This window comes from Propithecus coquereli, unplaced genomic scaffold, assembly GCF_000956105.1.
Source record: "Propithecus coquereli isolate 6110/MARCELLA unplaced genomic scaffold, Pcoq_1.0 Scaffold56, whole genome shotgun sequence".
Classification (NCBI taxonomy): domain Eukaryota; kingdom Metazoa; phylum Chordata; class Mammalia; order Primates; family Indriidae; genus Propithecus; species Propithecus coquereli.
In genome coordinates this window covers 6,594,709-6,609,483 of record NW_012151507.1, presented here as the reverse complement: position 1 = coordinate 6,609,483, position 14,775 = coordinate 6,594,709, and the positions used below count along the sequence as shown (strand labels likewise).

The following is a 14,775-nucleotide window of genomic DNA, read 5'->3' as shown; positions in this document are numbered from 1 at the left end:
GGTCATAATTATCACACTTCATTGTAAATATCTATCCAACATAACTAAAAGCTCTTCCGAAGGCAGGCGATCTGTTTATAACCCAAGTCCTAAATAGGGGCCAGAAAAAAAGGTTTACATTCGTTAATTCGCTCATTCATTCTATATATCTTCATTGGGTGTTTATATCAGTTACTGTGCTAGGTACTAATCACAGAGTGCACTGTTTGTTTGCTTGTCCCTTTTTTACTAAAAGTTGATGTGGTATGTGAGAATGTTACAATTTATTAGTAAACCAAGAATATAATTTGTATTTTTATGCTACTTGGAAACCATTTTTAGGTTTAAAACCTTATTTATATTTAAAAAAGTAGACTATGAACCTTTTGCATTGACTCTCCTTTTCTTTTCCTTTTTTCCGTTCAGGAAAGAGCCAAACTTGCTTATTTTGACTATGGAGATGTCATTTGTAAAGAAGGTGAAATGCCACAAGGAATCTACTTAATTATTTCAGGAATGGCAATTGTAAGGCGCTATTAATTTTTTTACTTAAAATATATTTTGAAATGTGTAATTGTAAAATAAGGAGAGCTTTAGGAACCAAAAAAGTTTAAATTTTTAACAATCTCTTTTCCATATGAAAACATTTCTGCTCGAAGTGAGCACTACAGCTGAGCTATAGTAATAGTAATACTCAATACCTGAAATGTGCTTCCCATTTTACAAAATACTGGCCTAGCCATTACTTATTCCTATTCCTCCAACAATCATGGGAGGAAGCAATATTTCTCAGGACATTCACACAAGAAAACCAATACTTGGAGTGGTTTAACTCACCTAAAGGCAATGAGAGTCCAAGAATGAGGAAGTGGGCTGAAAAGTCAGATCTTTCATAGGTAAGTAGGATGAGGATCAAAAATGTAACTTTTAATCAAATAACAACATGGCAGTAGTAAGTCCTTATCTATCAATAATAACATTAAATGTAAATGGACTAAAGTCTCTGATCAAAAGACATGGAATGGCTGAAGGGATAAAAACACAAGACCCAGAGAGAGCAACCAAAATGGCCGAGTGGAAACATCGCTTGTCAGATGGTCCCAGCGGGAAGGTAGAATATTGGACTGAGGAGAGCAGAGAGCAGCTGCAGCTCTGGTGTGGATCACAGACAGAGGCAACAGAGACATCTGGGGACTCAACAGAAAAACTGCAAAGCCTAGAAAGAAGAAGACAGAGAGGAGAAGACAGTAGCATGGACCAAACCCAGAGAGGCTGGGAGCCCAGTGAAAGGGTAAGGGGGTCCCCCTGCCCCACCTAGCTACCTTCAGAGAACAGCAGGACACAAAACACATTGGAGGCGCTTTCAGCCTCCACAAACCCAGGTATGGTGGCTAAATAGGAAGAACAGGGTGAACCAGCGAACCCCAGGAGTGACAGTATTCCAACGGGACACCCCACGGGAAAGTGTCATGAGAGAGAGACTGGAGTGCCAGCTTTCTTACACCTAGACACTTCCTCCTCTGCACCTCCTCCAATCACAGCATCAGAGAAAGTAATTTTAGCTCAGGCTGCTAGCAGCCACAGCCCCTCCCCCTGCCATGACAACCGTGAGAATCCTCTGAACTGAGAAGCACACGAACAGCTGCTTCTCTACGGTGGGTGTGCATTCCTGGCCGAGCCCACCAGAGAGTGGGGTTACCACAATTTGCAAGCTTCCTTCCTGCTGGCGTTTTGCGGGATTGCGCACTGGCAGCTTAGACAGGTGGGCTGGACCTGGTGCCCCCCAGGACAAGAGGGTGATACAGGGAGATGTAGAGGAGAGGTCTTAGTCCTAGACCTGGGTGGCAACGAAGCCCTCATGGACATTTCCAACAGAAGAGTATGGAGGGGCCCTGGGGAACGGGTATCTATGAGCACGCCCATCCCCTACCCCAACTGGAGAACCTCCATGTTGGATAGGGGCATGGCACTTGGAGTGAATTAGCCTAGCCCCTGGTTTCCATGACAACCGAATGCCTCAGGGACCCCTCCCCCCACTCATTACAATAAGGAGTGCAACTTAAGCCAAGAAACTCATGAGAAGCCACTTCTCCCAGGTGGAAGCATGTCCCTGGCAGAGGCCCCTGTGAACAGAGAGGCCTACCTCTCTCCACTTGGGGTCTTGTGGTGGAACAGGCATGCATAACTGGGGATCACCCTACCTGCCACGGACACCCATGCTAGTCGGTCAGACACATGGACTGAGGGATAGTTTGAGAGCAGGTCTCAGGTGGTGAGGGAACTCACACAGACTGATCTGATGGGAGAGTGCTGTGGAGTTCCAGGGAGAAAATAGGGAGGGCACTCACTCCACCCCGTAGAGAAACTATGCTAGTGGACAAAGGTCGAAACAGCCTGGCCCAGGCCTTAGCACTCAAGGGATTAGACCCCTCCCTTGGGAACAGTCTTCCCAGCTTGGAGACATTACCCTGAACTTCACACAAGTGGCTTCCTCTAGTGGCCAGATAAGCAACCTATGAGCTTTGCCTGAGGCTTTGCAAAGCCGCTCAGGCTCTTGCAATCCAGCCACAATTTGTCTTGCTCTTCCCCTCACCTCAGTGGGAGTAGGAATCAAGCAACCCCAGGGAGCTACAGGGTCCCTCCTAAAGCTTGGGGTAGTCATATGCCCCACCTGGGAGACCAGAGCTTACCATGGGCACAAAAGACCATCTCAGCATCTGGCTTTTCCACACAAACTTCAATCAATGATGGGGGAACAACTTCATAGCTAAGTATAGCACCTTCCAACTCAAGCAAATAGGGAGTGGCTGGTTTGTACTCACAAATACCACCCGCCATCTTGGAGATTAAGCTGGGGGACCTAACTCACTACACACTGTTGGGAAGAGGTGAAGACAACAGGTCAGAGGTAAACTGAGAGGTTCATCAAACCTGCTAGAATACCCTATAGGCAACTCAGTACCAGCACTCCTCTCCCTGGCATGCTTGGGGATCAATCTTTGGGGACCCAGAGACAGGCCTGTAAGTCAGGCCTAGCACCCCCAGGTATTAACCAAGAGGCCAGATGAGAAGGAATCAGTGAAAGAACTCTGAAAACATGATAAATCAGAGCAGAAGAAATCCATAACTCCTTATGAATGGTTATCAACCAAAAGGAAAAGATTGAAATGACAGATGAAGAATTTTGAATATGGATTGTAAGGAAGCTGAATGAAACACAAGAGAAAATAAAAACCCAACACAAAGAAACCACAAAAAAAATGCAGGAAATGAATGAAAAATTCACTAAAGAAACTGAATTATTAAAAAAATCAAGCAGAACTTCTAAAAATGAAAAATTCACACAAGGAAATAGAAAACATAGTGGAAAGTCTTAAGAATAGGCTAGATCAGGCAGCAGAAAGAATCTCAGAGTTTGAAGAAAACACCTTTGAGTTAAACAAGTCAGTCAAAAAGAAAGAACAGAGAATAAGAGGAACAAACAAATCCTACAAGAAATATCAGGTTATGTAAAGAGGCCTAACATAAGAATCATAGACATCCCTAAATGTGAAGAAGAAAATACATAAGGGTTGGAAAACCTATTTGGGGGAATAATTGAGGAAAATTTCCCTGGCCTTGTTAGAAATCTAGATATCCAGGTACAAGAAGCTTAAAGGACTCCTGGGAGATTCATTGTGAAGAGGCAATCACCACCAACATATAGTCATCAGACTGGCCAATGTAAACACAAAGGAGGCATTGCTTCCAGCTGTAAGGTGAAAGCATCAGGTAACTTACAAAGGAAAACCCATTAACCTAACTTCAGACTTCTCAACTGAGACCTTACAAGCCAGAAGGGACTGGGGCCCCATTCTCAGTCTTCTCAAACAGAATAATGACCAGCCTAGAATTTTGTATCCTGCAAAACTAAGTTTCTTATATGAGGGAGAAATAAAGACTTTCTCAGATAGAAACACTGAGGGAATTTGTCAAGACTAGACCTGTCCTGCAGGAAGTTCTCAGAACTGCATTATACATGGATCAATACAGTAGACACCCACCAGTGTCAAATCACCCAAAAGCTAAAGTTCAGAGCCCAGATATCACAATGGCTCAAGAGGTAAAACAGAGCAATAAAGTTCTACTCAACAGGATAAACAGAAATCCACCCCAATTATCAATTCTTTCAATAAATGTGAATGGCTTCAACTCCCTACTGAAGAGAAATAGCCTGGCTGAATGGACAAAAAAATACAAGCCAAATATCTGCTGTCTCCAGGAAACACATCTAACCCACAAGGACTTATTCAGATTCAGGGTGAAGGAATGGAAAACAATATCACATGCAAGTAGAAACCAACAGAAAGCTGGTGTGGCCATTCTCATATCAGATAACATAGCCTTCAAATCAACAAAAGTAAAGAAAGACAAATATGATGAAGGGAACAATTCAACAAGAAGACTTAACAATCTTAATTATTTATGCACCTAACACAGGCATGCCCAGATTCATAAAGCAAATCATACTTGATCTAAACAAAATGATAAACAGCAGCCTTGTAATAGTTGAGGGTTTTGGCACCCCACTGACAGAATGGGACAGATCCTCTACGCAGAAAATAAACAAAGAAACAATGGACTTAAATGGGATTCTAGAACACATGGGCCTAACAGACGTTTACAGAACATTCTACCCCAAAACCACTGAATATTAGTTTTTCTCATCAGCTCATGGAACATTTTTGAACCCATGTACTCTGTCTGCCTCCAGTATCCATACCCTTAGCCACTGTGCAATACTCCCATTAGAATCCTAACAAAAATATGCTGCTACCAGTATTTATGAAATATGTCAAATCAAATACTTAAAAGATGCAACATACTGTACATGTTCCTTTGGGGAATTTTCCTGCAATGGCTGGACTAGCTAAGCCTGCTTAAAACATAAATTCAATGATATTTGGTCTGAAGAGGTTATGTTAGCACTTTATTGATGCTATAACAAATTACCACAAATTTAGTAGCTTAGATTCATTATCTTATGGTTCTACAGGTCAGACATCTGGTGGGCTCTGCTAGCTTATCTGCTTGGGTGCTCACAATGTTGAAATTAAGGTGTCAGTAGGGCTGCATTCCCTCTGGAAGTTCTGAGATTAGAATCTGTTTCCAGTCTCATGGAGGTTGTTGGCAAAATCTAGTAGTTCCTTATGGCTATAGGACGGAAGTCCTTGCTTCTTTGCAGGCTGTCAGCTGGGGACCCCCTTGATCTCCTAGAGCTCCTCTTTGGTCCTTGCGTGCAGCCCCCATATCTCAGAACAAGAAAAGGCATGTGGAATCCCTCTCAAGCTGCCCCTTCTCTCTGACAGGCTCTTCTGCCTTCCTCTTTTACTTTCAGGGGCTCATATAATTACTGTGGGTCCATCAGAATAATCCAAGATCATCTCTTTAAGGCCAGCTGATTAGTAACGTTAATTCCATCTGCAAAGTCCCTTCATAGCAGTACTTAGATTAGTATTTTATTGAATAGCAGACAGGAATGTTGGGGGGGCTTCTCTAGAATGCTGCCTACCACAGATGTCATCTTCTTTTCTTGGTTTGTAATCAACAGAGACATTCTTCATTGCTTAAAGGTCATTTGAACTGCATTCAAAATTAGGGCCATTTAAAAAAATTCAAAGTCCTTTGGAAGCATGAATGCTTCTAAAAGTCTGAATGGTAATCACTAGGAGAGGGTGACCTTTTGTTCCCTGTTTACTGTGTCCTTAACAATAGCCTTCCTCTTTGATGTTTACAGCTAAACTTTCTAGAAAATTCCATAATTCTTCTCCTCTTCATTCTTGCAGCTTCCCCCTGAAATCTGACATCTCTCCTCTTTCTCCATTCGTGCCTATCAGGTCTCTTCCTGAAGTACCTTGAGCATCCTATGTTTATCCTAAAATCTTTTCCTGCTGATATTTCATGGTAATTATTCTTAAGCCTTTAAAAGAGAGACTAGGTTTTTACTGAAATCATGGCATGGTTTGGAAGCATATTAATTTACAATATCTGATTTATGTGCTCATGCAGTCAAAAGTTATTTTCTGTCTGAGGCATCAGCCCAGGTGGACTCAGAGTGGGTCTGCATTGGTTGCAGACTAGAATTTCTAGTTTTGGTGGGATTTTTACGTGAGACAGGTATAAGTAGAAAGTTGTAAGTAGGGGTCATTGACAACTAAATTGGAGATTTATAACTAAAGATTGGAAACAAATCCTTGTCCTGAGGAGTTGAAGTGTGAAAGAAACTGTGATTTTTGTGACAGCCTAATTCTTCCTGACACATGATAAGATTCATGAAAAATCTTTGCCTTCCATTAGAATAACTGTAAGAAATAGTGGGAGCTCCTACAGTTGGATCAAAGGATTTTACATTTTTTATTTCCCTTTGCACATTTTTCCCCTTTTGCAGTTGCATAGTTCACCTCCTACCTTTGGAATAGAGAGTAGCCTAATGCCTGCTAGAGAGTCCAAAACCATGTTTACAGAGTACTGTACTAGTGGGGACATAATCGGAGAGTTGAGCTGCCTGCTTAAGCGTGAAATTGAATATACCGTCATTTGTGAAACAATTTTACAGGTAAGAAAATGGTTCTGTCATGGGTAATTATTTATTCCTCAAGTAAATAAAAAATGCCAGCATCTTTTCTTCCTCTGGGTTCTGATATCTAATTTAGTCACACAACCAGCTATTGGGAGGCAGCATAGTCTAGCTGAGAGAAGGCAGATTTAGAGTCTCACATGCCAAGCTCTACTACATCCTGCCCGTGGGACCTGGAATGAGTTATTTAACCTCCTTACATCTTAATATCCTTATTTATTAAGTAGAGAGAATACCTACCTTTTGACATTATGAATATTAGGAAAATACCTTTGTAACATGCCTGACACATATAGGTGCTCAAAAAATGGCCACCATCATGGGAGGAGTGTTTTTAAAGAGTATTTCTTTGTTTTTAAAGTTCCTATCTTCTATTTTTTCACTTGCTAAGTAAGAAGTTATCTATTCAGCACAGAAGTGGCCTGACATTCCACTAGGTGTGGGGAGCTCAAATAGATATGAGCCCAAGTTCCTGCTGCAAAGAATTCTCAGTCTGTTGGGACTATTCAATGCAACAGAGCAGGATCCAGAGTCTTAAGGGGGTGTGGAGTAGAAGGGAATGTTATCTTAGCGGTTTCATACAGTTTCATTTCCAGAAGAGTATAGAAGGCAGGAATCTAGTCACAAGGCTGAATTGAATTAATTAAAGTTCATTTAACTTGAATTCTGAACAAGTAGTCTTCTTTTTCATTCAAGTCAACAGTTTGCCTCTGGAATCAAATACTATGCCCACTATACCTACTGGAAAAGAACAGACAAGTCTCTATGTCTCAGTTCCTGAAACTTAGGCTCAGGAGCCATATCCATCATTGTACCTATTGACGGATATAAATTTTCCTGGTCTATTTTCTTTTTTTTGTGTCCCTGTTGTTAACTGAAACTGGTCTATTATTAAGTTCATACCTTTAATTGGACCATAACTTTATCATCTTATACATAGCAAACAACCTTTTTCACAACAGGGATGCTCTAAAATGGCAGAGTATCACAATTACGCTAGAATTGACAGTTTTTCTGAGAGGTTAAGATGAAGATTAGATCTGCAGGCGTGTTGTGTTTCGATGGTCTTATAATTTAGTTCCAAATTGAGCTGCCGTGGCCTGGTGTCTTGTTTCAGGCCTGCTTTATCTCCCTGGAGGATTTATATGAAGGCTTTGACGTCTTCTGGCCATCCCTGGAATATAAAATATGGCTAAAGCTTGCTCTCAAGACTGCCTATCAGTATTTTGAATCGAGTCTCATTGATGAGGTAAGTTATATGATTAAAATATGAATGAATTGAATTTTTATGTACTGTATTTTTTTTTTTTACAAAATGCATTTCATATTTTTGAGACAAGGATAGAAAGGAAGATTGTGTCTCATTTTCTAAAATGAGATTGCTAGAATTTGACCACTGTCTTTTCCCCACTTCCTACAGATTTCGGTCTTCTTGTCACAGCTAATTTTCCCAGGCTATTTGCAATCCTCCCCTAAAACAATAAAAAGTAGATTCAGCAAATATTAAATAGATAGATTCTCCCAGAGCTAAGCATAGCGTCAGTCAGAATGTGTCACTGAACACTCAATCTGGTATGTATTGTCGTCCACTCTACCTTTGTTAATATCAATTTCCGGCCTTTTCAAAATCTTTGTTGAGGTGACTGAGTCTCTTCCATGAACCTTCCCTCCAAAGAATAGTGGTTCAAGTCTGTCCCTGGACTGGCACAGTTTACAATCCCACATTTGTATCCTATTTAATATTAATAATTATTCAGACCCTACTATGAGTCAGGAAGTGGGAAAGTGACAGACCTCAAGTTCAACAATATTCACTGAAATAAGAGGCTGGATATAAACGTTGAAATTCAGAAATTAGTATGTCATACAAGCCAGTCAGGTTGTTTTTTTTTACTATGTGGCAATAATGACTTTCAGAAAAATTTTATTGGAGGGGAAAGAAGATTGAAACTCTTCCTTTTACCTTGCCTCTTCGTGAGAAGTAGGACAAATTCAGGGTCATATGAAACCCAGAGGAGAGAATTAGGACCAACGAGTTGAAACTATATGGAGTCAGATTTGACTCAATAATAAGGTGAATGTCCTTTGCGATTTTTTTAATTCACAAGCAATACATTCATTATGTAAATGAGAAAATACAGATATAAAACATTAAAAAAATAATAATAACCTTCTACCCCCAATTTTACTCTCCAGAGAATCTCTATTTAATACTTTGGTTTATTTCATTCTAGTCTTTTTCCATTAAAGAACTAGCCAATTAAGACTTTCTAGAACAACACCTAGGCACTGATAAGATTATGTTGTCTCTTCCCATTCTAGAATCACAGAACTCAAAATGTACATGCACTTAAAAACCAAACTAAAAGAGCTTATTTTTAGATTTTTCGGCTGCTAATTTGCTTATGTTTGGTACACCCTCAGCAAGTGGGTGTTTGATTTGCCTGTCAGTGACTGAGATTCAAGAACTGGCTTGTGTAGTCACGCACTTTGGGGGCTGGAACTGTTCAGACTGAACTGAGGGCCCCTATCGGGGCCCCGGCCAGGAAATTCCTGCCCTTGGACTGACCTCTAAGCTCCTCTGTTACTGCGCTAGCGCTGCTGCAGCAAAGCAGCACATGCTGAGTGGCTTAAACAACAGAAATTCATTGTCTCACGGTTCTGGAGGCCAGTTCTGAAAGCACAGTGTCGGCAGTGTTAGTTTCTACCAAGGGGCTGTGAGGGAGAATTGGGTCCTGGCCTCCCTCCTTGGCTTGTGAAATGGCTGCCTTCACCTTCACGTGGTGTTCACCCTGCATGCAAGTCTGTGCCCACATTTCCCCTTTTTACAAGGACACTAGTCCTTTGAAATAGGGGCCCGCCCTACTCTGGTAGAACTTCATCGTAACTCATTGCATCTGCAATGACCCTGCTTCCATATGAGGTCACAGTCTGAGGCGGTGTGCGTTAGGACTACGACATAAGAATTTGGGGTGGGTGGGGGAACACCATTCAACCCATAACGACTCCCTTCCAGTGCTAAAGTCCATGATGCTGAGCCTTGAAGCGTAGCTCAGACTTGGTGCCTTGCTTTGTTTTGCGTTGGTTTTTTGTTACTGTTTGTGCACTTGTCAAGTGGGATGTTTGCTTACTGCTGGGTGAAACCTCCTAAGCTTTAAGCCTCTGGTTCTTGTGCAAATAGAAACCCACTGAGGCATCGCTAACCCCCCTGCTGTGGCTGACTGACAGCTCACAAATCAGGGTCAGGACACAATAACAACATAAAAGCTTTGAGTTCAGAAGCTTGACAGAGGCCATTCTAAACTCTATTAAATAAATTCTGTCTGTCGGTACCAGGTCCATGTGCCTCCTGATATCTTCAAATATTTCAGATAGATCCGTGAATCTGCTTTCTTCTTGATATCATGTGTCAGTCCGTATGATTTATAGAAAAAAATGTAATTTTATTATAGGACTTAAAGTTCCAGAAGTGTGTGTTATCCAACCACGCATATGTGGAGACTTTATCAAGCTATAATGAAATGACTATTAATAATATGACTATGAAATTTGTCATTATTGTGTATGGCAGTGTAATTGATACTAAGACGGAGGAACCGTATCTTGCACCTTGCATTATACCTAAAACCTGTGAGCAGGTAAGGAGTATAATGTCTAAAGAGTTCTTTCCTTTTCAGGGTACCCCATAAGTGACTTTAAAACTCAACTGACCACCTTAAAAAGAAATGAAACCTGTAAAGACCCTGCAGTTCTTAGCTGCCTTTAGTAAAACAGTAAAAATGTACCCGGGGATTCTGTGGTGCAGGTGCCCTACACGAGGCTGTGCCCGAGGGGCAAGGGGCTGGAATCCGCCTGCTTGCTGTTGCCAAGCCATCGGCCCTGGCGTGGAGCTGTGCCTGCCCAGAGGAAGGTCGGGATGCGATGCATTTTTCCTAGTTCACTCCAAGGCAGCGACGCTGTATTCTAGGTGGCTCTGGACGTATCTGCACTGGCTGATAGGAAGGGAGTTGAGTGGGGGCTACATCACCTTGTGGCCATGTTAGGGGCTGTGGGCACAACTTGATAGTGGGCCCTGGGCCCTGTCCTTGTCATTGCACGCTTCTGTAAGGAGGGGGAAGTGTGAACCGAGGACATAACAGGGCACGGGGAGGGTAAGAGCAAGGTCCCTAATGGGCCAGCCCACCAGCTATTGGCCCACAGGGGTGACAGGAGGGTGGGACCCAGGAATCGGGAGGATCAAGGGGCCAGGAGAAAAGCTGACATCTCTCTAATCTGATAGTAAGTTCCTCCCCTTTCTGCCGGTTCAGACTGTGGAAGGGCATTCATTAAACGAAGCTTTACGTCCTGGAAAAGCTGGTAAACCTGAAAAGTGAACTTGCCTCTTTCATAACATTCTTATTTTGTCCCTTTCAACAATTCAGAGGATGAGAGTAATTTAAATATTTTTAATGGAAGATGAAGATCTCTTCAGGTGTGAAATGAGGGGTGGAGGTAAGAGGCAAGGGGGCAACAGAGCAACACCTGCAGATCCGTTTGTTACGAGACCAGGGTTCGGAGTCGGGCGCGCTTCGCTTGAAAGCCCGATCCCCATTCCTGCGTGGAGCATGAGCACAGGCAAGCTGCTTACCCTCCAGACCCCCACGTTCTCCTCAGTAAGACGGGGTAATGACAGCAGCCATCTCGTGGGGTCGTTATGAGGATTAAATGAGATAATATGCGGCATCTAGAAATGAGAGTTACAATTACTACTTGTCTGCTCCTGGGCCTTTTGAAAGCCAGATTTTGGGCACGTGGGACAAAAGCTCTGAGAAAGGAAGACAGTCCTGCTCTCCCGGGAAGGCTGGGCCTTGAGCCCTTGAGCATCAAGGTGGGAATAAAAGCAACTGGTTGTGTGCTGGGGATTCCTTGCTTTCCAAACTGGGATTTCCTGTCCAGTTACAAGTAAGGTGTAGAAATTTCCTCTCTGGTGTCTGCAAGTATGCAACAACAAAACAAGTATGCTGATCTAAGACTTTCTGAAACAACATCAAAGAGGATTTGACATAAAAAAGATAGAGCCTAGGTTGAAGACGCAGTTCTACGCTTTGGCTTATTTCTTACATTCTTTGGAAAGGTTGAGAAGCAGCTATGTTAGAGATCAAAGAATGCTCTTTTGACTAGTTTTGACTTTTTTCCTTTAGGTTCAGGGAACTTCTGATTTAAGCAAGCTGCTGATAATCCTAGCATCTGAGCCTTCCAAAAATAATAATGCCACCAACGTCATGGGTAAGGGATTGCTGTTTAATAGTAGGAAAACCATCAAGAAGGAACTTCAATACATGAAAAATTCATTTAATTCTAAGAAAGTGATTTGCAAGGGCATTGTGTGGGCTTACCATTAGTCCTCATCCTTGGGCCCACCCTGGCTGCCATATTGCTGCTGGGAGACCTATCAGAGACTTCCAGACACTGAAATCCAGGTGGCTCCTTCCTCTCCCATGTCCCTCCCTCCATACATGTGACAGGGGAGAGAGCAGCTTCTATGTTGCAGTCTGTTCCTGCCCTGGTAGGCTGCAGCCACATAGCGCTGTTGGGGGCAGTGCAGGAAGTGGGAGGGGATAGACTCTCAAGTGGGCCCAGGTGTGGGGACCTGGTTTGCTCCCTGCAACCAAAAGGAATATGGAACCTGACCCAGGCCCCAAATCACGGTCACAGCTATGAGTCAAACGACTTTCTTAGGTACACTCTGATAAATGTTTATTAGCCCCCGGTTGCATGCATCATGGTGCTAAGCATTTTACAAAGAAGACTCGATAAGGCCTTGCTCTACGGAAAACACACTCAAGATCTTTTATTCCATGCTCAGCCTGATAGCAACATTCTCCCAGCTGCCCCAGGTCGAAAACACAGTCACCCTTGTTTTGTGCTTCTAGTCTGCACCATTCCAGTTGTTTACAATTCATGTGATCCACCGGCTTAGATATTTTGCAATTCTTAACGGTAATTTGAGGGGAGGATTTACATGATTTCACATTTGGTGCAAAAAGTGAAATTTTATTAATATTTTCTATCTCACTATTTCTCATTTGCATAATTTTAATAAAATGCAGCCCCACTGTGTGCTGGGCACTGTGCCAGGTGCTAGTTCGTGAATAAGCCAGACAAGGTTTCTGTCCTGGGGACGAGAGGTAGACATTAAATAAGTAATTATGTTTTTTGTTTAGCAGCAATTTGAGTCTCAGACATTCTTATGTCTCCTTTCCATCCCCTGTTGTGCGGTCATATGCGGCATCATGATTTACGGAGCCTCCTCTGCTACGAGGTCACCTGTCCGAGTCGGCTAGCACCGAGATAGCCATCTCCCCAGCTCACAGTCTCCTCAGGGCTGCCACTCTGCTGCTCCCAAACCACTCTTGGGGCACAGGAGTCCATGGCAAGGCTGGGAGCTCAGGGCCTACTGAGGGCTACTAGGTCGGAGATCGCAAGCACTGCTAGGAAGCAGGGCACAGGTCCCTACTGTTCTTGGGCTTCTAGGCCTTTCTCCTTCCTCAGGACCTCTGGAATCATTTTTAGACTGAAGGAAACACTTCACTCTGTATTCCCCAATGGGTTTGAAACAAAAGTCACAGGTGGTACAACCATGGACTTGATCTAGGCAGTAGACTGGGTTTGGCCTCCACACCTGTTTTCTTTTAAAATTTTTAAATTAGTTGCCAAGTTTGAAACACACAGAAGTTTCACATTTTAAAAAAGATTTTGAAGTTTTCATGACAAAACGAGGTCTACCAACACTCAGCCCTCATTCCTGTCTGTGGTGACAATTAGATAGAGCTGAGTATCAGCTGGCTTCTGTAGAGGGAGCAGATGCTCCGCTCTCCACTTTGCCACGGTCTGTCCCACCCCCTTGTCTCCATCCAGCCCCCTTCAATTGTCTACATGGTCTGCCTGTCCTCATCTGAGTTTGTCAGTCCTTGTATTGGACTTCTGGGAGCTTATTACGGACCTCTGAGGGAAGAAAGTAAAGTGCCTATCTGAAAGGAAGAAGGGAAAAGGGAGGCTTATACGGGAGGAAAGCAAATTGATATTTCAAAATATTCTCCTGTTGCCTTTACTCCTAATTCCTAATTGACTTTTTCTGTTGAATACATGCATTTGGTTAGCATCAGTCGACTCTAATCTTCAAACGACCAAGAGAGAATATAATTGGAAGAGAAAAGATGATGTAATAAACTCAGCACTTTAGATTTTTCTTCCTGTGAATATTAAACTACACAGCTTAAGTCAACTACGAGGCCAAGTAGCAAAATGTGGGTGGTGAGAAGAGACTCCTAGCTGCAACTCGTTAATTTGGACACATTGGGATGAGGCTTACCTATCTTACTTAAAAATTAAAATGACAGAATGTTTTTGAAAGATGTAATTTTACCCCACCCCTCTTCTTCCCTCCTCACTCCCTTCCCTGACACTTAGTTCACAGAGTCGGGATCTGCGGGTTTAGGGATGGGGAGGGACACCCATCACGCCTACGTCTGGGCAGGGCGGGCGTCTGTGCTGCTTCCTTTGGCCCCGGCTTTCGCGGGTGTGTGGGTGCCACGCCGGGTGCATGTGGAGCGCGGGCTGGTCACGGCATCTTCCTAGAGTATCGATTTTACTTTTACTTTTTAAAGGGAAAACTTAATTCTTTTAACTGTCATGTTATCTAAAACATCTTATATTATGAAGCAGGGTGACAGATTTACATGAAATTTTAAGATAAAATAAGAGGCTTCAAAATATTTTGTTACGGTGAGTTGCATAGATTTTTGCTCCGTGCCCCCAATCGTTTCCTACTTTCCTCAATGATCAGGATAATTGAGAGAAGTTTGCGAAGTGCTGGAAGTCACGCCTGGAGTTGAGGGAGAGGGGCTAGACAGAGTAGAGGGGAGACTGGTGGGGGGGCAGCCTGCAGGGCTCCTGACTCTGGGGGGCTCTGCCAGGGCCCCTAATGGAGCTCATTTGGGCCAGAGCCCCCTGCTGGGTGAAGGAGGAAATAGCTCTGACGGGGCACAGGGTGCTAGGCAAACAGTGCCAGGAAGCAGCGATGGTGTTGAGGATTCTCCCTCCTCCCCATCTCCTAACAGCTGGATGCCAAGGCACCCCAGGTAAACATGGCTTCTAAGGAAGAATGATACGCTATATAAATGCCGCTTTAAGAGAAGTCT

The 14,775-nt window shown here is 43.1% G+C and overlaps 1 protein-coding gene across 1 annotated transcript in view; it reads left to right on the top strand.

Annotated features, from left to right (window-relative positions):
- SLC9C2 (solute carrier family 9, member C2 (putative)) overlaps positions 1-13,777 on the top strand; it is a 100,141-nt gene extending 86,364 nt beyond the window's left edge. Inside the window, 6 exon segments of the mRNA XM_012657721.1 lie at positions 406-504; positions 6,407-6,574; positions 7,713-7,844; positions 10,048-10,233; positions 11,776-11,856; positions 13,721-13,777. Coding sequence (XP_012513175.1) covers positions 406-504; positions 6,407-6,574; positions 7,713-7,844; positions 10,048-10,233; positions 11,776-11,856; positions 13,721-13,777 — 723 coding nt within the window.
- Positions 13,778-14,775: the final 998 nt, after the last annotated feature.